The 24,138-nt window shown below is 46.5% G+C and overlaps 2 protein-coding genes across 4 annotated transcripts; one reads left to right on the top strand and one right to left on the bottom strand.

The window, feature by feature from the left end:
- Positions 1-12: 12 nt before the first annotated feature.
- On the bottom strand, positions 13-22,731 carry LOC6590662 (GTP-binding protein RAD). 3 transcript variants are annotated; one of them, XM_026985753.1, is made up of 10 exons: positions 22,487-22,731; positions 14,546-15,082; positions 9,697-9,850; positions 9,038-9,154; positions 4,933-5,253; positions 4,780-4,868; positions 2,518-2,698; positions 2,179-2,312; positions 1,831-1,935; positions 13-1,205 (listed from the first exon to the last, which is right to left on the bottom strand). In XM_026985753.1, the coding sequence occupies exons 2-10, from the start codon at positions 14,756-14,758 to the stop codon at positions 1,059-1,061; spliced, it is 1,461 nt and encodes a 486-aa protein (XP_026841554.1). In that variant the 5' UTR covers positions 14,759-15,082; positions 22,487-22,731; the 3' UTR covers positions 13-1,058. The 3 variants fall into 3 exon arrangements, with proteins under 3 accessions (XP_026841554.1, XP_026841555.1, XP_026841556.1); XM_026985754.1 differs by lacking the exon at positions 1,831-1,935 and having other exon boundaries at positions 22,487-22,730; XM_026985755.1 differs by lacking the exon at positions 14,546-15,082 and having other exon boundaries at positions 22,487-22,530.
- LOC6590661 lies at positions 12,657-14,191 on the top strand. The gene has a single exon (XM_002015900.2). The coding sequence runs from the start codon at positions 12,981-12,983 to the stop codon at positions 14,004-14,006; it is 1,026 nt and encodes a 341-aa protein (XP_002015936.1). The 5' UTR covers positions 12,657-12,980; the 3' UTR covers positions 14,007-14,191.
- Positions 22,732-24,138: the final 1,407 nt, after the last annotated feature.

Here is a 24,138-nt window from a genome sequence, read left to right as displayed (position 1 = left end):
TGAGTTAGGTAATTTATATTGTTAAACATTTAAATATTTCTTTATTATAGTTTATACTTTATACATGGTAGAACCTATGCCAATATCCACACGTGATTAAGCATATTTACACACACACACACAGATCTCTTTAGCTTCCATTATGTAATGGTAATATTATTATTGTAGTTTTTTTTTCTCCATGCTTCCACATCGAGCACATTTACAAGATTTACTGTCTCAGTGGATGACATTCAAATTCCATACATTGCAATGCATTTTCAGGGAGGATATACATACATACTCGTACATATTTGAATCCCTAACACATAGATACTTACAGACACACACATATTTGACTAAGGAAGACACAAAGAATATTGAATTCTATATCTATATATGATGGACACCCATAAATGGTTACTACTCGTATTATATATATAATCATTTCAAGCGCTCATCGCGACCCTGTAAGACTCCCCTTAAAAAGTAGAAACTCAAATCCTATAGAAAGCATTCGCTTAACATTCATAGCTATTTAAATTTTGGTTTGCGGAGCACTTTCCCCTCATCGTATTCACGTACTCCTTGTAAATAGTACATCTCTGCTAGTCAGCTCTGAAAAATACATATCCCCTCTAACATGCTCATAGCTTAGAAAATTTACTAAAGTTGCTAGTTAAGTACATATAGTGTGTAAGTAGTAAGTATTTTGTTGTTTTTTGGTTGCTGCTTCGCTTGGTTCCATTAAGTTGCTTTGGTTAATCTTCTATCTCCATTGCCGGTCCTTTGATTTTGATTTCGATTTTGATTAGCATTAAATTTGATTTAATTTTTTGATTATCAGGCTTAGGTTATGCATCGGAAATTGTAAATTGCTAATGCGAATTGTGGCTTGTATCTGGTCAGAGGCAGGGGGCGGGACAGAGAGGGTGGTTTGCCTGCTTCGAACTATCGAAACCTGTTTACATATTGGATGCTGAAGCCTTCTGCTTTGGGCTTGGATTACACACATATTCATATATCGATACAGTTAACACATAGACTAACATCGATTTTTGTTTGGTTTTCCCTCGGGCTTACAGCACTTGAAGATTCTCGCAGTGCTTGAACTTGGAGTCCTCCTTGCCCAGTATCCAGGTGAGCATCTGTCGGGCCTTCATGCTGGCCAGCATCACGCTGCGGCTCTTGTACCAGTGCGCCGGAGAGCTGCCGTCCCGATGGCCCTGTAAGTCGATTAAATGTTAGTTATACAATTTCAACTTTATTACTAAGAAGGGAAGGGGAGTGGCAAGCAAGGGGGGACTCGTTCTGAACATGTTTTACATTTTCTTGCCACTCAATTGAAAGGTTTTTGGTTTGGCAGCCATTGCAGAGCTATTCCTTTTCGGGCGCCAATTGAATTTTGCATTTCTCATGTGCTTTGTGCGGACTCTGGCTGGCCAGGGGTTTAGTTCAGGACACAAGATAAAATATTACAAAAAAACAAACAAACAAACCCAAGAGCACACCAGTTTGGCAGTGGTCTAGGCAGTGGTCTACGGAATACTCGTAGGTTTTACACTTGACACATTTCCTTGTTGGCAAATTTGCAAAACTTGTCTGCTGCTAGTGGCTCTTGGCAAGAGATCAGGAACGGGCAGGAAAGGATATTCATATATACACACATAGACAAACATAGACACAGGGAGCTTTCAACCTACATAGACACTATGTATATCATGCTCTACTTGAAATGGGGGGAAGAATAGGAGTTGGGTGGAAGGACATTGATTGCGTTTTGTTGGGGCAGAAGTTGGACTTGAAACGGGGGAAACTGATCGGAGGAGGAGGAGCTTCTGTTTTACTTACCCCATCGTCGGCATTAAGATCAGTCAGAAATTTATCAGTTTCTAGAGTCTCTACGGTCTTGTTATCTTTTATTTTAGATTTATCTTTTGACTTTTTCGGATTCAGCTGCGAAAGCGATCGTTGATGGACATAGATTACATACAGATACAAAGTATTACATAGAACAAACTCTCAGAGGGGATAGTTGGGGATAGTTGGGGGAGAGAAGTAGTCGATGGAGCAGATGAACAACCAACCAGCTAACTTTTACTGCAACCGATACTGGATCTATATAGCTAGTTCTATCCATCAATGGGGGGTTTGTGGGGGGAGGGGGACGCTAAGCAGAGATTCTCCTTCCACACATACCTGCAACATGTTCTGGTCCTTCTTGAGCCGTATCTGGGTGAGGGCCCCGGCCAGCAGCTCGTCGCAATTGTGATTGATGCCCACCGAGACCTCGATAAACTTGGCTCCGAACGCACAGGCCAGACATTTGCCATCTGCGAAACACACACAAATCAAGGACATGGATGAGGACATAAAGGAGCCACTCCATGCATAACCATGATGCCCGGTCACGCCACTTAATTGACGATGCAAATGAATGCAATGGCAATCGCTATCGCTGTGATCCGTGGTCCGTGGTCCGTGGCCCCCGGCCCTTGGCCCTTGGCCGGTGCCACTGGCTGACTAATTGCTACATACCCTGCGCAGAGACGGCGCGTGAGCGGGCCAAATCAATTTTGTTGGCCACCAGAATGATGGGGCGGTGGCGGTGCAGGTCCATGTCCTGCAGTCGCGATAGAATCTGCTTAGCCCTCGTGAAGGACTCCTTGTCAATGCAAGAGTAGACCACTAGAAACGCATCCGCCTCTTCCAGTTCGTCCTGCAAAGCGAATGGAGAAGACAGTGAATCCAAATTAAAACACAGCACTCAACAAGTTTACAACATTCTAAGAGCCCTCCCTGCCCTCCTCTGCCCTGCCCCGCCCTGCCGTGCTGTGGTGCCTTTCCATTCCGGTCGTGACTGCTGAAAATATTTAATGCCGTGTTTTATTGCAGTTAGCCGGAGTGAAATTAAAAGTTCTTAACTGCGCCCCGTCAAGTGCAGGCCGCCTCGGAGAGAAACTCCTCCTTTTCCAGCTGCTCCTTTTGCTCCTTTTGCTCCTTGTTCGCTTTTGTTTGCGTACTTTTGCATTTTATGCTCGTAAAAATTAAAATTATGGCCACTTGCCATCTCTGTAACAAGCTGAGGGCAAAAAAGAAGCCGCCCAGACTTTTAATGATGTTCATTTTATCAGGACCCATACATTAACGGGTCAGCAAGATGGCCCACACTCCGGGCCTGTCTTTGCCGTTTTATCAGGCCCTCGAAACTCCTATTGATATGTACTCCTAAAGGTATGTGGTAATCAGCATCGAAAGCCTCATCGAATGTTAAATCAAGGAAGATTTCTAGTAGTAGTACCTTATCCTTGTTACTCTTTCTTCCTGATCATCATTAAATCACTTTCTGTATTCCTCTTTATCGATCCTTTGGAAGGCTTTCTACAGTTGCCCGTAATTTCCCTAACAAAGATTATGTATTATGCAGAACGAATTACAATATGTTTAGGTCTCTCTTTTTAATCAGCGTCAAAATAGAAAAAGAAATATTTTTCTGCGCCCCATTCTCTTATAGAAATACATATATTTCTTGCTGGAGCTCCCCATATTTTGTGGCCTGATGACGCTGGCAAGTTTCCTTTCTTTTTGGCGCTCTGGTGCCCAACATCCTGGCTTCCGTTTGTGGCTCATAAAGCCACGCCAGGCACATCCGACATTTGTTCATTTTGCACCTCGCCGCTGGCGGCTGCCACGGGGCGTATACGTTTGAAGTATGTTTCCGTAAAGAGTGGGGTCTAAGGTCAAACCTCAAGCAATTTGTTATTTGTTTTTAGCCAACTTTTGGGAGCCATGCACGGGCTTTGGGGCGCCTTTAATTCGCTAGCGACTGTGGCCTCTCGAATTCCAGAATGGATAAATTGTGTCCGCTTCCTTTTGTTTTGTCAACGACTCGACATTGCAATCACCATCACCATCACCATCATCGTGGCAATCGTCATCAGCAATTATAATTATCATCAACGCGTTCATTTATATTGTTAGCCGCCCCGCCGGCAGCCCAGACAGAGTCGGCATTTGGCATTCGGCCAGCAATTTGGCATTTCGATTGCACAGACGCGCACTCATATTGTATTTATATTATGCCTTTCCCTTTGCTGCTATTTCGCCTGCTCTTTCGACTCTTTTTCTTGTTTTTCATGCCGTTGGAAAGGGCTCAGAAATTTGCTGGTGCTGCCCGGCAGGACCTTAAACGAATTCCCTAAATGATTTCAACGAAATAACCATCCTGCAGCATTCCCTGCACTTGTCCGTAACTAGCCGCAGCTCGGAAACTGCACTCCGTGGAAGTGTTCCTACTAGGAGCTAGGTATACAGGGGTATGATGTGTTTTGGCAAATCGATACAACAGGCAAAGACTGTTAGAAATGGAGTAGGGAGTACATAATGGTCGAAACTGAAACGTATTATTTTAACTTGTTTAACAATTTCCTCTTGCAGCCTGGGGGCAAGTGAGCTTAAGCTCCTTCTCGTCTACACGCAATTCACGAACTCATTTTGCATTTTGCATTTCTAATTAATTCACTTTGTGCAGTTTATGCTCGTCCAGTTGGCAAATCATTCTCGGACCGACTCTCGGGCAAATCTCAGCTGTCCGGACGGGCTCATTTGTCTTGCCGTCGGAGGTGACAGCCTTAGCCACAGGCCACAGGGCACATCCCTACTCGGTTTGCGGTCGGAGCCGAGTTAATGGTGAAATATTCACCGACAATTACAAAACACAAATGGCCAAAGCTGTTGACTCTGTGCGTGTTGGACGGGGGTGGGGAGCGTGCTCTGTCCGTTTGACAAATGACTATTCACCTTGCTCTCCGGGCTGCCAGTGAGGAACTTGAGCTCCGACTCGGTGCCATTCAAGATGATGGAGATGTTCTGTTCGCCCTCATCGCACTCTGCAAGGGATAACGTTCACTTAGCTTGGATTTCGATTGAGTAATCGACCTACTGACTACTGACCTGGTCCATCGTAGGCGTTGATGCAGTCCGAGGTGCGGAACTGTGAGACCAGGGCCTGCTTGCCCACGCCCGCCGATCCAAGCATCTCCACGCGATAGAACTCCACCGGCTGGTGGTTTTCCTGGGCGTTCTGTCCGTGCCCGAATCCGTTGCTGCTGCTGCCTCCGCCGTTGTAGCCGGAGCCCAGGCCCTGGCTGCTGCCGCCGCCCGTGTTGCCGCCCAGGCCGCCGACACCGTTGCGGGCGTGCATGGGGCTGGCCGGAGCCAGGCTGTTACTGCGCGACCGTCGACGTCGGAACGAGTCGCCGCGATTAATGATGCCTGATGCGGGCGAGAGGACAAAGAGAAAACGACAGAGAGTCGCACATCAGAATGAGAAACGAGAGGAAAATGTGACAAAAAAAGCGGCGAAACGTCACCCATTTCGTATTCCGAATGCATATTCCGCCATTGTTAGTTCACCTGCTGGAGTCGCGCACGACAGGGCGTATGTGCAACGCGTGCAAAGCCAATGCCACGTTGCGCATACGCCACGTTGCCCAGGCAGAAATTACAGCTTCCTGCCACAAGGGCAGCATCAACAATAGTTAATCTGTCTTTTGTGTCTCGCATCTGTGGCCATGTTAACCCTCTCCCCCCCCACGAAACGTTTCCGTCTGCCACAGTCTGCCCCAGTCTGCCACCAGTTAGGGATTATATTTTTCATTGAACATTTAAAATTAAAGCCAAACATTTCCTGCAGCAAAATTCGAATATTTACAACAGCAAAGAATATACAAAGAATATCTATCGGAAATGTCGGGCGAAAATTGTATTTCCCTTAAAATAAAGCAATTAAAAAGACATTTCAATTTGTGTGGAACAAGGCCGAATGGATACTTTAACCCATGAACGAACAGGTTCGAGCTGTTCAGATAAGCCTCGAGACATCCGCTTACGCATTGCACTGTACTGTATCCCGATTGAAATATGGTATTCCATGTGTAAAAAGTGTAATGAGAAAGGGTACATTGGGTTCAATCAACTCCCTCCCCATTACAGACGAATAAATTCCCGGTAATCTCAACATTAAGCCATACGATGTTCGTGCCCTCGCAGACAATGCCTATGGAAAGGTATTACCCAACGAATGCCAAAAGCCAAAAACCTGCGGTCATTGTCAATTATAATCCCCCAGCCCAGACGGCAATGGGTTAAGGGGATACCCACCTACATGTGTATGTATTTGTATCAATCGGTAGCAATCTATATACGGTATGCTGTTCTGTTCTGTTCTACTCGGATCAGATCTGTGCCTGGCAGTTTATGTAAATGTATATTGTACATTTGAAATGTCATAAATAGATTTATGGCCTGCCTTATTGCGTTCAGCCGTGGCGCGACTCGTTATATGTCAGTATATACACGAAATATATAGATCTTCATCAGAAATCTTTCACTATTCCCTATTCGCTGGCGTTCACTCGTTGCTCATCTGCGGTCGTTAATTGTGCAAATTGCCAAATTAATTGCCAAAATGATTCTAAACATTTACATATTCGTACGAGCGAAATTTTGAATTGATTTTCCCTTCTCTTTCGCTTCTATCTCTGCGGTTTGGACGAGCCGTCATCATTGGAAAGCCATAAAACAGTTTTGGGTGGCCAAATATTGTACAGATTTTCTGGTGGAGGGGAAGGGAAACAATTCGTTTGGAAAAGGTGCAAACGGCCAGCAATAAAAATTGCGATTTAGTTTACTTTTCGCTCAAATATTTGTGCAATGTTCATATTTATTTTTAGCCGACTGTAATTTAATTTGCAATTTTAGATATAATTCCACAATTCCAGCTGACTAATGTGTGCAGTAATGTTCAGCGTTTCTTCTAGCATCCATCATGGGAATGCTGTACTCTCCTTGCTCTTTGATGTTGGTTCCACACGCCTCCACCTCCTGCTTTGCCTGGGAAACTCACTTTGTTTAAACAATGAAATGACCGCTTATGCAAATAAATCGAACGTTTTATTTGTCGATTGATTTAGAGTGGGGCTAGTGTGGCACGATATGCAGCATATGCTGCTGGGATACGTACAATACCTACTCGTGTATGATTAACCGTCTTCAAGGTTGTAAATTGTCTAAACAAAAAACTCTCACTTCTATAAATACACAATCGAATGCTCAGCATTTGGGCAAAGCCATTCGGGAATTGGCATCAGACACATTTGGTTCTTAATCCGTTCCGTGCTGCATTATTCAGTTATGATTCAATTTGCGGGCAAATCCTCACACAGGACCAAAAGGGGCTGGTGGGTGGGAAGTTTTTAATGAACATTTCATTCGTGCCGCTTCATTGGCTGCCATCGGGGACTGACACTCGCTTGGGCGTTTCAATTTATCACACACTCTCCACTATCCACTCTCCACTATCCCTACCCCAGTCGGGGTATCGCCTGTCCAAACATGAAGAGAATCCATGTCCGTCTGTTGGACGGGGCCTTCTCCACTTTGCATTTACCACTCGTCCAAACCGTAAACATAATTGATGGATGATGGCCAGAGCCGGTATATTCGACCTCCTCCCTCCTGCGGCCCGTCATCTCGAGCGTTTTAACTTTAATTAAATGAGCGCACATGACTCGGGTATGACACAACCACAAGACAGCTTCCCTTACAAGGCATTTGGCTTGTATTTGAAAGCAATTTAGCCGAGCAAACACAGACACTTCATTGAATTTTAATATGCAGTGCGTTTCAGAATGTATCCGTCTTCCTTTCCCAGTCTCAGTTCCAGTCCCAGTCTCAGTTCCAGTCCCTGCTCATCCGTGACAGCTGGGAGGGGAGACCCAGCAGAGAGAAACTCTGATACTCTTTGACGGCAATGCACACCGGGGCGAGGGAGAGGGAGAGGCCCACCCACGATCAATGTCAATGGCCGTTCTCTTGGCGTGCATGCAAAATGGGTTTCCCCAAGAATGGCCCCTTTCCGCTGGCCCACTTCAGCTATCATATTTCCAACGTTACTCTCGTGAAACTCCCAGGGATTTGGCTCTGCCTCATGACTAAGTTATGACACCTTCTGTAGCTAAAACTTGGACTTGTCGTCTGTTTGCTGTCATGTCTGTTCAAGTGCTTGCTCAGTTCCCCATTCTGAGCCCTGGCAGTTCGTGTCCTGAGCCTGTATGGGTGGGCTTAAACACGTACTTAGGGTCTGCCCCATGCATTTGTGCATGCAAACACTCGAAGGAGTGGGCCATGGGCTCTGTGGATATAGGACGAACTATTAGGCGAAAGCTCAGCTCAGCTCAGACAGAATTTAAAGGCAATTCCACAACTTTGATGGAAATAACTTGTTTGATATCTGTTTTAATTCTATTACCTAATTTATTGGACAGTAAGTGCATCTATAACTCTATTTATTCAGTAATTGAGTCAATTTTCAAACTTACTTGACCCTTTGAAGGAAACTATTTTAAATAATTCACCTAATTCTCAGGGGAGTGCCCTAAGAGGACTGTTGAAGCGACGAAGAATAGGTAGCATTTCTAAGGAAACTGAAACTTGAAGTTTGCCCAGAGGAAATGTGCCTGCCTTTAAGAGCAAACTTTGCACAATCTTAGACTTTCCTTAGGCCCTGTAGAGAGAGAGCTATCCTGCCACAGTGCGTATGTGTAACAACAACGTGACACAAATATAGAATACAAAAGGCATGCAAAAAGGAAAAACACACACACACAGGGACACACCATAATGGGAAAACTACACATGTGCTATGGGGGGTGTGTTTATGTGTGTGTGTGCCTCCTGGTATTCATATTCTATTTGGAGTGGCATTTAGTGCCACTGATATCTCCTTAACATGATTGTGTAACAGCCTTTTAAGATTTCAATAAGGATTGCCACGCTGCGTGCCTGGGAGCAAAACTAGCAAAACTGTATGCCTCCCAGCATACGCATATCCTGTTCCCTGAGCCTTAAGACCCATCCCAGATGCCCCGTCCGCATTGTTGGGATCATGTGTAATCCCAGTCATCACGGTCCCAAGGCTTTTGTTGACTTTCAATTTCGAAATTAATAAAATGGTCCACCGAGACCTTTGTGGATTGGGGTCCTGCGTTCTACTCACCTCCTTTGGATGCGCTGAATGTGCGCAGTCTGTCCACATCCTCGTCGTCATCGTTGACGCGCAGGTGATGCATGTTCATGGTGGGGACGTCCAGGAAGGCGTTCGATTTTCTGTGTCCTGCAACCGTAAACAGGAGATTAAATTAAGCAAAACTTTTTTCAACTGGCAACTCCATTAAAGGTTGGCGGCTAATTAATTCATTTAGTTTGCAGTTTGGAACAGCTTTCGCGTCGGCAGAGAGCCGAGAGCAAACGGAGAGCACTTAGCATGAGGACACGTTGCTCAGTCGCCGCTCGGAAAAACTGGGTCAACAATGGGGTTCAATGACCGACCAGAGGCGGCGGTCCGCAGCGCTAATCGAATTCATGTTATTGGAAAGCATGTTAGTCATAGCGGAAGTACTGGTGCTGGCCCTGAACCGTGGCTGTAGGCCAAAATTGGCCACGTTAGCGCCTCTTAAACGAACTTAAAGTCCTTTGGCCACCCGCAGGTTGGCCACTAAACCATTTATGGTCAATTTTCCAGCGCCGTGCGGCGAGCAATTTGGTTGAGAGCTTAGTTTATGCCGCATAAAAAACATTGGAGCCCGGCACTTGGCTAATTTGTTGCACAGCTTTTTGATGGCTCTACAACTACCGCAAAATATGTGGCCCTCTCACCGTGTGGCTGTGGCCGACGTTGCGAGAGCTTCCGTCGCTGCGGTGGCGTCTCCGTCTCGCTGAGACGCGGCTCGCTGTTGCAGTAGGATCGCGTCTCCTGGAGCGTATGCTGCTGTTGCTGCTGCTGCTGCTGGGCCTTGGTGCGCTGGCGAACCTGCAAGATGAAAGGGAACTTTGTTAAAGAGCTGAACCACGCTACCATCTGTCTATCCATCAAACCGTCTGTCTATCCATTCACCCAGGGCAATCCATTTGATCTATGGACTGCAGCAAGATGTGACCTTGCCAGAGTGAGTGAGAAAATTGAATTGCACTTCTCGTCTACCCAACACAAATCAAATTGCATTTGCTTGTCCTCGGTAGAGAACATCTCGCAGCCACCGAGCCCTCCGACGCCTTTGCCCCCCCTCCTCAGACCACTTTGCTGGCAAATGCCATAATTTATCGGCTGACTTGCCACTTGGCACAGCCTCGGAGCGACGATTGGCGGCGACTATGCATGTGGTCTGTGATCAAATCCGTTCAAGGGACTCCCACATAAATGTCAAGGTTAAACGCTCTGAATGAGGGCGGTCCGGTACAACGCCACTCGAGTTGCAATCAGCCGAGCACTTGTTTCGCTTGCCTCAAAAGTTTCCCTGCCGCCGCATGTGCGTGGGGGATCCCAAATCCTTCAAGCAATGTCCAAGGGCTTGTCACGTTGACTGCCACGGCAGCGGTCGGAAACGTGCTGACAACGGTCCTCCGCCCTTCGCCCTCCGCCCTCCGCCCTCTAGAAGTGTGTCACTTGTCGGGGTGTGAGCGAAAACTAATTTCAGCACCTGTCCGACAGCTCGACCAGCTTCTTGGCTCTGTTTCTTTGTGGTCCAGTGCGGTGGATGGGGGTGGGCGATATTTATAACAGCATGCAAAATATCCAACTTTGTTAGCGGCTTCCGGTGTTCTTGGCCTACACGTCATGTATCCCCCCTTCCTGCCTTCGCTTTGTACGCTGGAACGTTGAAATGCCGGAAGCGTTTGTTACGTGGCGCTGGCTGTCAAGTGGCCCTGGATTTGGGGCACGTCGAGAGTTTAGTCAGGCGGAGCTGGCAAAAGCCGCCAAATCCACACAGCCAAGAGGGTGCTGGTGGTGGCGGTGGCGGCGGCGGCGGTGGGGGCTGGGCCATTAGACGAGCTGTCAGTGTAAACGTTTCTTGTTTATTTAGTGGCCGCTCTTTGCGCTTTTTATGGTCATGGCGCGGACTGTATGCCACCATACATGTACTTCACTTACATTTCATGGGGCTATCGTGACCAGTAATTGCTCTTCTTTCCCTGCATGGTCTACTTTTCTGGCTTAATCAAATATTACTGCCCTGCCATGCAAACATACGAGTATAAGTTCGAGGACGAAGACGATGACGAGGGCGAGTGTGTGTATGTACATACATACATACATATGTATGTGTATCTTGTGGTCGGTGTCTGCTGATCCATCCGGATGCAGCTTGTCCACGCTCGGATGGTTTCTCGCCTTCTCGTTCGGGGAAATTAATTGCTTCCTGGCTTCATTCGGTTTCGCCCTGCTGTGTGCCCGTCTCGTCCTCAATTTGTCCTAGCTTAATCCCCAATTAGTCCTTCGGAAGCGAACTGATAATTTATTTTCTTAATTGCCGCCATTTGAAGATATTGTGTGTCCAGCATCATTGCGCACTGGCTAAAAATACCAACTACATATATTAAATACCAGCTGAATCTTTAAAAAGTAGGAAGTAGGAGTGATCTCGCGTTAGGCACATTTATTTCTCCACGAACGGAGAACGGAGCAGCATAGCCAGTTATTTTCACTGTCCACTGCACCACATTCTCATCCGCATATGTACATATGTACTATTTATATATTCGCACTCGGCAGCAGCCTATGCAGCCGCTCTCTCTTGTCTTCATCTCGCGTCGTTCTTTCTATGCTTCGCTCTCGCTCTCACGATCGGTCGCGCTCTTATCGAAGCCTTGCTTGTATTAGGGCGCGGGCACTTCGGCCCGCCTGCATTTAGTCTTGATTTGGCACGCTCTTCTCTTCTCTGCTGAAGAAGCTCAACATCTTCTTTTATCGAATATTAATGGTAATTTGCTGTGGCTTTTATTGTGCTATTTTCATCAATATATATCTTTGGGTGCATTTTCTCTGTTGAATATTTTCCATTGGCAATTTGCGGACGATCTTTTGCAAGTGAAAAGTTAGTTTTAAAGCAAAATATTTGCGTTCCTGTGTGGGGCTCATCCGCTTGGCTGAGTTCTTTTGTTATTCTCGTTGGACTATTAGTTTAATACGGATTGTTCCTTCCAAAGTTCATAGCAAATCCGCTGAACAACGAAAAAAGCGCTGTTCGAGTTTTAGTTTGTTGTCGCTTTATCTTCTCATTTAACTTTGTCCGTCTGCAGATGAAAAGCGAGTACTATGCATTGCGATTCCCTCCCAAATTATCAGCATCGACAGAGCTCAAAAGTTGTTCCTTTTTAGTCTGTAGAAATGCTTTCATTTCTCTCTCCCTCTCTCTCCCTCTCTCTCTATCTCTGTGGGTCCTGTGTGTACGTTCTTTTCTTCATAAACAAAAGTCATTTTGGCTCGAGGTCTTTGCTTTTTTTCCTTAGCTGCGAACTCATTACAGCCACACCCACAGTAAACAGGGGAACGCCTTCATGCCATGCCGTGTAAGTTGTGGCAGGAACAGGAGCATCATCAGAACAGTTGCAGGAGCATCCAGCAGCCAGCACCCAGCAGTTGAGGCAGGAGCTGGAGCTGGAGCAGAAGCTGAAAGCTGAAAGCGTGGAGCATGTGTGGCAGCAGCATCATCGCTGACTTGTAAACTTTTTCTATATAAATTACCAGCTTGGGGCGCATCAGAAGCGACACAGACTTTGATGCGATGCTGGCACAGACACACATTGCACAAGCGTTGCTTTTTGTTGCCTCGTTTGCTTACTAATAATGCCAGGGACCAGAGGCAGGACCGGGAACCAGCGCCAAGAAGGGACGTCTGCTTCGCGCCACTCATACGCAACGTATGCCACGCGGCGGCGTCTTTTGTCTGGCAGCAGCAGAAATTGAATTTGGCCACGATATAATTCAATTCACACTTGCGCTAGCTGTCGACACTCGCCTGAAATGTGGAGATGTCGAGCACATGGAGTCGTCAGTAGGAAGGAGCCCTAGGATAAGGAACGATTGAATAGAACATCAAACTGTTCAGTCGTCAACTACTGGAATAGACATACAACAGACCCCATAAGTATAGCAAACAAAAATGGATTGCAACAATAACAATAAGGCTCCGCATGTATCCATTCCGGTGATGCAGGGTGCGGGTTCGCACTTGACAACCACCGAGAGCGCCGTCCAAGTTGCTCTCCACAACCTGGTCGTAATGGATGAGAGCGTGGAGGGAACAGTGCTGGGTGTTTTGCTCTCGGCGGAGAAGAAGTATCGCCTCACCTTCGATACTTTCAAGAAGGAGATGGAGCTGCAGGCAATAGCGGCCTCGACGCTGTGGGAGCTCATCCAGCGGTACAAGATCGCCATGGAGGTGGACGCGGACTGCAAGTGCACGCAGCTGTATGCCGTGGAGCCGAAGGAGGAAACCATCCAGAAGTACTACATACACTACCAGGTCATCGTCAGCTCCAACAAGAGCCTGTGGCGGCAAATTGAATCCTTGCGTTCGTATGTCCTGGCCTTCAGGCGCGAGTGCAAGAAACTGAATCTCGAGGAGCAGACGCCCTTCATCCAGGGCGATGCCTTTCACAAGCCCATCAAGTTCTTCATCGAGCTGGTGGACGAGTTGTTCAACTATTTTTTCAGCTTGCATCTGAAGCTGGACTGCGCCGCCCGCCAACTGGATCCCATGGATCTGGAGAGCCTGGAAGAGTACCAGAAGCTACTGAAACCCAACGAGGACTTTGAGGAGTACTTCTTGTACAATCTCAGCTACTGCCAGTGTCTCCGCATGCCGCCCAAGTGTCCGGAGACCCGTGTGTACACCAACATCGAGAATGCAGCCATGAAAAAGGAGGCCATGGAACAAGCAAAGCGCGCACGTTGTGACCAACGAGTGAACAGGATGACACTCAGGGCCTCTCAGATGAGAGAGTCCGCGGAAAACCCTCCGTCGGTTACCCAGGACACTGAGTTGTCCCCCAATCCCGACGCTCCACCAGAGTCTGGCAACGCGACGTCCGATCCCCTGAGTGCCAAGTTCGAGAGGCAGTTGATCAGCGAGCGTCACACTCGCCAACTGGTCAATCAAGTGCATAATGCCCTCAGTCAATCCTAATACCTGACGACACCACTCAATAACATATTTCTGTATAAGGAGTATGGGCTGGCCAACAACAATCACACTCTAACCCTTAACACTGTAACCTTTCGGGGGACACACTCCACCCCCAAAGGTCAGGGGGCGAACACTTTACTCTAGAAGGTGGTTCAATGAGTTTCATTAAATTGTTTGTATCTTAAGGTCGTAGCTCTTTTTATTTTCCAAGAAATGATTCCAGTCCATCCATATCTGTAGAGCCAATAGCTAAGATACTCCTGTGGCTGCGACTGGGAATATATTCGCCATTCGAGGACAAGACGACAGTGCCCTGTACATATACATACATGGACGTGAAGTGCGAAACGTGCAGCTACTTAAATATTTGTTTAAATATAAAATCAATTCATGTCCTATGCGGCGCAGACATTCTGCAAACAACTGAAGCAAGTGACAGGCAGAAGCAAATGCTAAATTTACATACTCTATGGATATATATAAGAACTACAAATGTACGGCTAGATATATGTATCTGCGACTACTGGTCGTGTACTCACCGATCTGGCACCCGAGGTGATGCGAGCGCTCTGGGAGCGTGTGGCCGGCCGGCGTCGGCGGTAGCCGGGCGTGCCGCCCTCCGGCGTGGCACTGCCGGAGGCGGAGGGCAGGCCATGGATGACCGTCTCAATGCTGGCCCCCGTGGCGCAAATGGAGGCGCTGCGCGTCTTCTTCTGCATGCGATGGTGCATGGGGGAGATGTCGTCCACCATCTTGGCGTTTTGTGGCTATTGTTCGTGGCTCCCCGGTGGCTTTTCTCTGGGGAAATTCTGTGTGCGGCTGCCTCTTTGCTTCGCCTCGAATCGCTTTCGTGAAATGAAATCCTAATTTGCCAAATCTAGAATTTTCTATTTTCGTGCTCTAAGCATTTCGTGGTGGTTCGTGCTGTGGTTCTGCTTGTTGGTCTTGATGGTCTGATGTTCTGATGTTCTGATGTTCTTGATGTTTATTTTTTTCTGTTGCATGTCTCATAATCTGAGATTTGGATGGTTGTGGTTGGTTTTGTGGTGATTATTGTTTGATTTGTTTGTGGTGCTCTGCAAATAAACGGTGGAAAGCGCAAAAACAAATGAACAAAACATTTAAATAAATCATTCAAATCAAAAGTACACATTTCTGAAATAGTTTCTCGCTCGAGACAAATGTTGTTGCTCTTTTACAGAAATAACCCAAAAACCGAAACCGAAAAAGCAAAAGTGGCACTGACTACAGAAATACATAAATACAGAATGTACGGTACGAGTATTTGTAACAACATGCAACATAATTTGCTATGTGATTTTTCATTTCATTTCGCCAGCTCCGCTGCTGGCCATTAAAACATGAGATTTCTCTGTTTTCCGGCCACCGACAGCAGCAGCAGAGTGTGTTATTTTCGTCTCATGGAAAGTGGGTCAGCCATCGCCATAGCCATCCAAACAAAATCCCACTCGCCTTTGCAGTGGACGTGGTGCCCAACAAATCGCCACAAACAAATCTAAAATCCATCAAAGGGGTTCAACCGTTTGGGAATTCGATTTGCTGGGGAGGTTTGCGATTGGGATTGGGGCAAAGGATAATCTGGCAGTGATATATGTGTGACATGAAACACAGGGTATAACGATAAGAGATAACTTTTCGAAAGTATTGTCGTTACTTTAAACATCCCACATAGCGCCCTTTCATAATCATCTGATGGGCTCCGAACTCTTCCACCGCTTGAACCACTCGATGTTGGGGCTTCCACGTAATTCTCATAAACTAAAAATACTTTTATTTAGCCCTTGCATCATCCCCATTTTGATCTTCCACTACGAAATGATTTCCCCATTCGAAACGTAAATAAACTTTGATCTGGAATGCTGCAAGTGTGGCAACTTACGGCGGGCATCTCCTGGGGATGGAGGCGACTCCTTCATTCCGCAGGAGTGACTGCAGTCCCTAATTGACACCAATTTCCATTTGCAAGGGGACAGGGAAGAGAAGCAGAATGCGGATGAGCATTGAGTCCCTTGGCATCGCGTGGGCGAATCAGAATCAACTCTTAGCGGTCCCTAAGCCACAGCTTTGAAGGAAACTGAAATTGAATTTGAATTTGCCAGAAGGTCGGACTAGAGACGCTTTTGAGTGGCGTGGCATCGGATCTGGTGGGACGGCAGGGCATCGGGCCAATCAAAACATATTCGTAATCCATTTAGACTTCCTGCGCGCTACTTAGACATGCATCATTTGCTCCCACCTCCGGCCTGCCCCTGCGGCATTTGTGGCATAATCTAATCTAGCCCTCCCTGCGCTCCCTCCGCCCTCTCTGTGGGCACTTGAGTGCAAGTTTTAAACGAGTTTCCTGGGTCTGCCGCCTGCCGATGACGTGAAGAACTTGCAGTTCCCTCCAGTTGTTTTTGCAGGGCTTTCGATCCATCACTGGAGCGTAATTAACTTTTTTGAATGGAAGGATAAATAATTAATAAACGCGCATTATTTTCCCACAGCCGTTGACACCCTTGAAGCCCGCAAGGATTCCTCTTACGAAAGGGTTAAGAGGCGAACGGCGCTCCTTCTGCCCGAAACAAAGGAATCGGGCCAAGTCCCCCTCGAAAGTAAATAATGCAAAAAGAAGAATAAATACATAAACTGGAAAAATGTTTCCCCCGGCACCGGCACCATATGCGACGGCAGCCTGAGCTGCACTGGCAGAAAAGACTTGGCCCTGAGAGTTTGCCAAGTTGAATGACAAAAAGAGGCTTCATATGAGAGCTGGGAGCGTTCTCAGCCCACCCCAGATGAAGTCCACTCCCCGAAAACGACTGATTACGCAGAAATCCTTCCCCTACTTTGACTCGAACCCGCTTAAAGTCAAGCAAGGATCCTTGGGGAAAGGAAAAGGCAAACTTTCCATGCGACTTCACGCTTGATTTGCCACCGTTTTGTTAACCGATGCATTACCAAAGCACAGCAGACTAGAGACGAGGAGCAAAATCCACCCAAAAAAAAGGGTACTGCTGACCCGTCCAGTCGTGCATGAAGCTTCATGCCACATGATGATGAAGTCGTCGTGGTCCTGGTCCTGGTCCTGGTCCTGGTTCTCTTCATCGTCTCTCAGGGTCTGAGGCCTGTCCTGCCTCGCCTTGTTTGCATTCAATTGATGCCGCAGGGCTTTTACTAACAACAGATTCAGCAGCAGCAGCGGCAGCAATCCAAGGATACCTAGATCCCTGTGTGTGTGTGTGTTTGCTTGCGGTTTCCTACTAATTGGCCACTGGACCTACACACACACACCAACAGGCGAGCAGAAGGAATCCAGTGGCATGTTGGCTTTGGACATTGCAATTAATGTTCGTAGGTATTTTTATGGAGCAAGTACTACTACGAGTATATCTAAAGAGACAGCCAGAGGTCGTTCCGTTTTATGGCCTCATGCATATATGGTGAAGTTTTCCCACAATTTTCCCCCAATTTCCACTGCGTTATCATTGGTGCCGCGCCTGTTGCCAGTTATTAACATAAATTTGACGCCAACTCGAATGTTTTTGCTTGAATTTTTGTCACAGCTTTTGTTTTCCATCGGAAAGCCGGCTAATCACGCCACCCATTGGCTGTGCTCCCGTCCCGTCCATGTCCGCAGATGATGACAGCTGTGCCCGGTTACAGGCAACTTAGGCTATCTATCGGAGAATTGTGGCCTAAAGTGCGCTCCCGACCATGGGTTAACGATAAGCCCCGCCCCACACGGGGACCCAGGCACAGCTAAAAAAAGATCCGATAAAGTGTCAACAGATACCGCATGTATGGCCTGATGGCCCCTGAATGGAGCCTGCACGACAGGGAGCGGATGGAGAGGCCGTGTATTCAATGCTTGAACGTCACCTGAATGGGGGAAAAAGTTGAAGCATTGAGTGGGCACGGGAGAAGAGGCCTTTGAATGGGGAGACTGCAGTCGGAATTGATTTAAAGGGACAGAGCATGGAGCTCGGACCTCTTCAGCTCGGTGTCCGCCAAGTGCTGCTTCTATTGAATGTTTAAAACTCAGCTAACCAAAAACTATAGCTACCATTGAAATGTATGGAAAATAATTTAGAATAATGTAATCTTCTTTCTGCTTAAAGTTAAAGCATTGGCGAAAGCATTTGTTCCCAGGAGTCGTTTTGGTCTCATGTTCTGTTAAATCTGACCTGGGGCCTCGGCCCCGCCTTCAATGTGTTTTCAGTTTGTTTGCTGTGCCAGCGGCTGCCTTTGAACATGTCCTTGACCGTGTACCGGTGTCCATGGACATGTTTCTGCCTCATATCCAAGCCCATCGCGATGACATCGTTGGCTGTCATTGGATGTGGAAGCCGTTTGTTTAAGGTTTCCCTTTGAACATCATCTGCTTGGCCATTTGAATATTTTCATGACCGCCTGACAGCCGCCGCACACACCTGTTGCTGTACGAAAATTAATGTTTGGGGCCCACAGGTGGCCTTAAGGTCAGGGTTAAGCATACTCGCACATATCTGGTTCCCCTTCTCCCCATTTCCCTCGGGAACACTTGCTGCCCAAAGTTCTCGTTGTAGTTCCCATCATAATCATCCTGTTTTACCGCCCCACAACAATCTGAGCGGCGTGTCAACGTAAATGAGCTCTAAATGAAAATGACAGATTTTTATTACGCATACGCCACGTTGTCTTCGAGGCAGCCAAAACATATAATGGGACAGCATTTTGTAGGTGTTTTGTTTTTCTCTTTTCTGTTCTCGAATGAAAACAAATTCAAATGATTAAATAAATTATCTAGCATTTTTCTCAGACAAACGACACTCAGCGTCTCAGGAATTTGTATAGAGAAAATGTTTTTAAATATGTGAGGACCCATGATGAAATCCGCTTGTTGGGGCAGATCAACAATCAACATATACTATATGTATTTTATAGGATTTTAGTTGATCTTTGGGGAAAATCACTCGACAAGTGTCTTAGATTTTCCATATGTTTGCCATAATTTAGCGTCGAATTAATATGAAAAATATTCATTTGCGTGCTGAAAAGATCCCCTGGACTTTTTTTGTCTCTCTAATGTTCAATAAATCGATGATAATATGCTTGCCATAGGGAAGGTGGAGCCAGGGGCTGGAGGAGACAGCCAGAACGTGGCAAATCTGTTGTGGAATTTATTTTTGTGAAAGATTTTCCAAATCGTTGCACAAAACCGAGCTCAAGGGCAGATTATGGGGCTTAATGTTTTCTCTGTCTTTTCCAGTCTCCCCCAATCTCCCCCTTGCTGCCGCCAATGGCGTCCTCTTTCCTTTTGGCTGGAGAAATGGCTGTCTGTTTAGTTTAAACTTCACGTCTCTTACGATGATTATGACACATACATATGGGGGTGGGTGGGTGTATCTGCTGTCTCTCTCTATCTCTGTATTGCCACCTTTGGCGGCTGTTTAGCCCCAGTGCCATACATTGGGGGCCGCTCAATCGCCTCTTATTCTCAATTTAGATTCAAATCAACGCAAAGTCGAGGAGAGTCGAGCGGCAGAGCCTCCGGGCGCAGATGTTTACACAAAAATTCACTTCATTTAGCTAATGCTGTCATTCCTCCGCCTCCGCCGCATCCATTCCCCTGCATTCCGCTTTGATGTGTGACTGCCTCTGTGCCCCATTGGGCCACATCATAATTAACTATCGAAGGAATGTCCTGTGGCATTCGAGTATACACTGTATAGCATTCTATGTACATATGTCTCTCTGGGAGCCTCAGTTGGGCCTCAAAATAAATTGCTGGAATTTACGATTTTCCTTTGTCCTTAAGCTGGTGGTCCTCCCCCTCTGGCTCCACTCCCTAATTGGCCTGCATTTCATTTCACATACTCGTTCCGGGCTTTGTTCGATTTTGTTCGGGAATCCGGGAATTGGTTTTTCTGCTGCTGGGATTGGCTTTTCCTTTTGTAGATCTGGCAGTTAAGTGAGCTGTTAAGTGAGGGAAATTGACTTGAATATAATTATAAGAGGGGAAAAGAGGATATTTATTACAGAGTAGGCTGCGATACGGTTTATTTTTTCCAGACATTACCTCTTCAAGATGCCAATCCACCTCCTTTATGCCCGAATGAAACCCTCTATCTTCCTTCTGCCATTCCTGTGCTTCTGTTTCGATGGAAATTTTGGACCCTCACAGTTGGAACTATTTTCAAAGGAAGGGAAATCCCTGATCTGAAGAGTTCAGCAAACAGAGCTGTGCCCCAAATGTACCAGTGTAGTGGAAATTGGGTAATTGACAAACGACTGCAAAGTTGTGCCAACAGTGAATGTATTTGCATTTGACCAAGTTTGTTTGTGGGTTTCGGTTGCGGTTTGGGTTTCGTTTCGGTATGGCTCGGACTGCTGGAAGCCCTTTAAGTGTATGCATAAATATTTTCGTTAGTTCTGTCTAGTGTGCGGAGTGCTTGGGGCACCGGAAATGTGCTCCACTTGACTCCCATACAGTACTGTACCATCCACACAACTCCACTGCCATCTAGTCCACGCTCCAGCACCAATTGTCACTGGCAGTGGGCTCTGTCACGTTCTGCCTGGTCCCTGTCCCTGTCCTCTCTCCTGGCCAAACATTGTTGGTTCAAAGGAACAGAACACGAGGCTTGTCGTGTTCTACGCGCCCCCAGTCGGTTGCCGGGGGTCGACAGTGTCAGCTACAACAAATTTTTGGGGCTAAGTGGTGGGGTACCTGGTGGCGCGACCTGGCCGGACCGGGCTCAACCTTTTGTCATGTCAGAGCCCCTTCGCTCTGGGTTCAACCCCTCCTCCTGCTCATCCTGGTCCTAGTCTGCTTTTGTTCATCCCATCCCCTTCTCCCGCTGCACTGCAACCCCCAACTCTTCTCTTGACAGTTTTCAGGTACAGCCAACAGCCGGGAAGAGGCTTTTAAGCCTTGTCTCCTGGTGGTCCTCCTTCTGGTCGTTGCAGATTTTAATTGAATTAAGAATTTTCGTTGGATGCATCACAAAGGCAATCTGGCCAATCCATTTCGCTTGAAAGCCTTGAAGCTTCTCCAACTACATTTCCACCATCTTCCAATAGAATAGAATTTTCTGGGAATTTGATTTGCCTTAGGAGCACAGGAGCATTCCCCCTCCCCCCTGTCTGGTCTGCTATACATACATACATATAGAGGGTGCATGCTAGAGTGTGCGTGGGGGAGGCGTGGTCAAACAGTCGCGTGTCAGCCGGGCCCAGACACCACGAGACATTTTAGTTTAATTGGCAAACAGGAAAACAATTGCAGGGACAGATAGACAGAGAGAGCGGGAGCGGTGGAGTCGGAAAAATCAGTGGATTGAAAACCAAGTGCCGCCCTGCAGTAAAAGCATTTTCCCCATTTCCATTTCCATTTACAATGCTGTGGTTCTTGTGGGTGGAATGGAGTGTTGTTAGAGGGGACTCCCATTGTCTGTCTGTGGCATGTCCTCTCCTGATTAGGCACCAGATCGCTGGGGAATTGCTGTGGCGATTTGTATCGCTCCTCCCCCGATTGCCAGCAATGACTGGTTCCCTTTGTGCGATTTTTTGCTTATTTTTGCTGATTGCCAGTGGAAAGTCATTTGATATTATCTGATTTGGTCTTGCCATAATGGTTCGAGCGCGAAATGTCATACGCCGCTGTCCCTGGGAATCGCAGATGGGATTGTTATGGTAATGAGCATTTCAATTTAATCACTAGCTCCATTATTTTTTCAGAAATTAGTAAGACATTTCTTAAATACTTCTTAAGGGCTCCCTATTATTTCTTTGCCTTTGGATTTGGGGAATTTATGTACCTATATGTGGGTTCCCCTCTTTTGAAAGATCATCGAATGGTGACTTCTGATTAAATTGTTCTTTATTTTATAGGTTTGTTGTGCATTTTTGAGATCCATTTATCCTTTGTTACATTCCCCGAATCGATTGTTATTTGCCCATTTCCCGCAGAGAACCCAACGAATGCTTTATGGCACCCTAAAGAATTCGCTCTCAAATAATCCATTGCCAAAACGAGGCCATTTCGCGCGGGGACCCGACCCATCGGGGAATACGGATACAGTGCCATAAACGTTAGGAGGCTGACGACTTACCAGCACTGCATATTTAATGCCCAGGCAATGGGCAATGCGAGAGATCCCGGTCCCGGTCCCGGCTACTGGGGCGAATGAGTGATTTCTGCTCCTTTTACGATGAGTAGCGAGAAAGAAGCGATTTCGAATGATTATCCATCCCCCATCCACATGATAATGAAGGGAAATGGAATTGGGAATTGGGCCGCCAAAGGTGGGGTTACAGTAAACAAATCGAAGTGTGGCAGGAAATGGGGAAAGTGCCAAGGCACACGAGACCGCGCATACGCCGGCAGGCGATGAACGAATTACTCCTTTAAGGGCCTGCGGTTCATACATCATGTTCTGTAGTATCTTTATGGGTCACGACACTGCAATTAGGCGATTAAACTAATCAAAACATACCTTTCTTTCCCCAGTCAACACCTCCACCGACGTATGCCCCTGCTGCCGCCGCGTCCGTGTCCTTTAATGAGCTGCAAATGGCAACGTCCTCGCTTTGTTGGTCAATATTATGGGCACATCCATCCGAGCAATCGCCAAACTAAAAACCCCACAATTAGAAGAGTTTATGCTCTCGCGATATGGTTCTGACGTCGGGGAACTTATGTATTTGATCGATAATTTGTATAAAAAAGGGCGGCACACTTTTTATATATGTAGATACCAGACTAGATACAATATCTATCCATATATACTTCGATAATGAGATAATTTTTGCACTTGTTCACTTTCTTTCTCTCATATGCATGTATTTTGTTGGTTATTTATAGAACACACTGTACTAAATCTTTTAGATATTTTCCACTGGTTGTATTATGAATTTATTAACGGGTCTGCAAGCGTGTATATGGGTATTTCTATAGTTAAATTTTCCAACTTATATTTTTTGGAGGGGGGTTTTCCAAAATCTAACGTTTTCCAAAAACCAAAGTCTCGTCAAACTCTTGCCGTTTCGCGGAAATGTGGCGCAGTTTTCCCGTCCGATCCGTGCCAGAGCAGAGCCGTCGAGTGTTTGATTCGATTCGAATCGTGTCGGCGAAATGTTTTCCTTTCGGCTTTCGTTGCGGTGCTTTCGCCTGTGACGACACGGAAAAGCTCTGCAACGTCACTGAGAGCTTTTACGTGCACTTTGCTCTCTCTCTCTCTCTCTCTCTGGCCTGCTTTCTGGCCATTTGATTTGTTTGAATTTTTTCTTTACGACTTTGCCTTGTTTATCTTTAGTGTCTCTCCCTATCCTCCCCTCCCCCCAGTGTGTGTTTGTTGAGTTCATTTCCTTTCCTTTCGTTTCGTTTCCCACTGCCCAGCCTCAATGGAGCAGAAAAAGGCAAGAGAGAGAGAGCGAGAGAGAGAGAGAGGGTGGGAGGGCGTTTTGTGGGAGGCAATAGAAGGCGCTTTGGGGATTGCATTCCGTTTTTGCGCCTTGTAACAGATATACCCTATTTCCAAAGAGTTGGTTATTTTAGTTGTGCTCCAAAGTTCTGAAAAGCATACGAGTATTCCTGAACAGGATCAAAAGTGTCGATTGATGAATATCTATCTGTAAATCTATGTGGAAATATCCTAAAAAGCCCTTTAATTTGGCACAGAATCTTCCTTTTCCAGGCAGTCGGCTTAGATTTATAGATTTCCTAAATCTGCCATAGAAAAGTCGGTATAACTCAAATATTTATGGGAAAAACTTGAAAGTTTCTGTTAATACAGATAGCCGTTTTTTTTTAGAGTTTCATCGAATCGCTATATCATTAGCTCTTACTAGAAGGGGTATCAAACGGCCCCATACCCAAAGTTATCCTCCCTCTCTGTGTTTTTCTGTTTCCTTTGTTTCGCTGCTGTTTCACTCTCCCTCTCTCCCTCTCCCTCTCTCTCTCGGTCTTTTGTGTTTTGTTGTTTATGGTAGTGTTTCCCCATTCCGTTCCCATTGTCCGTTCTATATGACCCGATTTTATGAGCCCCACTGCTGACAGCAGCCGCCCACAATATCTAGAACTTGTGACGAGCATCATTTAGGCATTTTATTAATGTGTCGATCCGTGCAAATGAATGGAAGGTTTTAC

The sequence above is a fragment of the Drosophila persimilis genome, unplaced genomic scaffold (genome assembly GCF_003286085.1).
Source record: "Drosophila persimilis strain 14011-0111.01,24,50 unplaced genomic scaffold, DperRS2 tig00000002-arrow-pilon, whole genome shotgun sequence".
In the NCBI taxonomy this organism is placed as follows: domain Eukaryota; kingdom Metazoa; phylum Arthropoda; class Insecta; order Diptera; family Drosophilidae; genus Drosophila; species Drosophila persimilis.
This window is presented reverse-complemented; position numbering and strand designations above follow the sequence as displayed.

What these genes read in the sequence shown, in the direction of transcription:
- LOC6590661 (XM_002015900.2), top strand. Translation starts at nt 12,981, where the DNA reads ATGGATTGCAACAATAACAATAAGGCTCCGCATGTATCCATTCCGGTG.
- LOC6590662 (XM_026985753.1), bottom strand. Translation starts at nt 14,758, where the DNA reads ATGGTGGACGACATCTCCCCCATGCACCATCGCATGCAGAAGAAGACG. An exon ending in TCACCTCGGGTGCCAGATCG is followed by an intron (nt 9,851 to 14,545) that starts GTGAGTACACGA and finishes TTCATCTTGCAG; the next exon opens with GTTCGCCAGCGCACCAAGGC. An exon ending in CTGGCAGCCCGGAGAGCAAG is followed by an intron (nt 2,699 to 4,779) that starts GTGAATAGTCAT and finishes TTCGCTTTGCAG; the next exon opens with GACGAACTGGAAGAGGCGGA.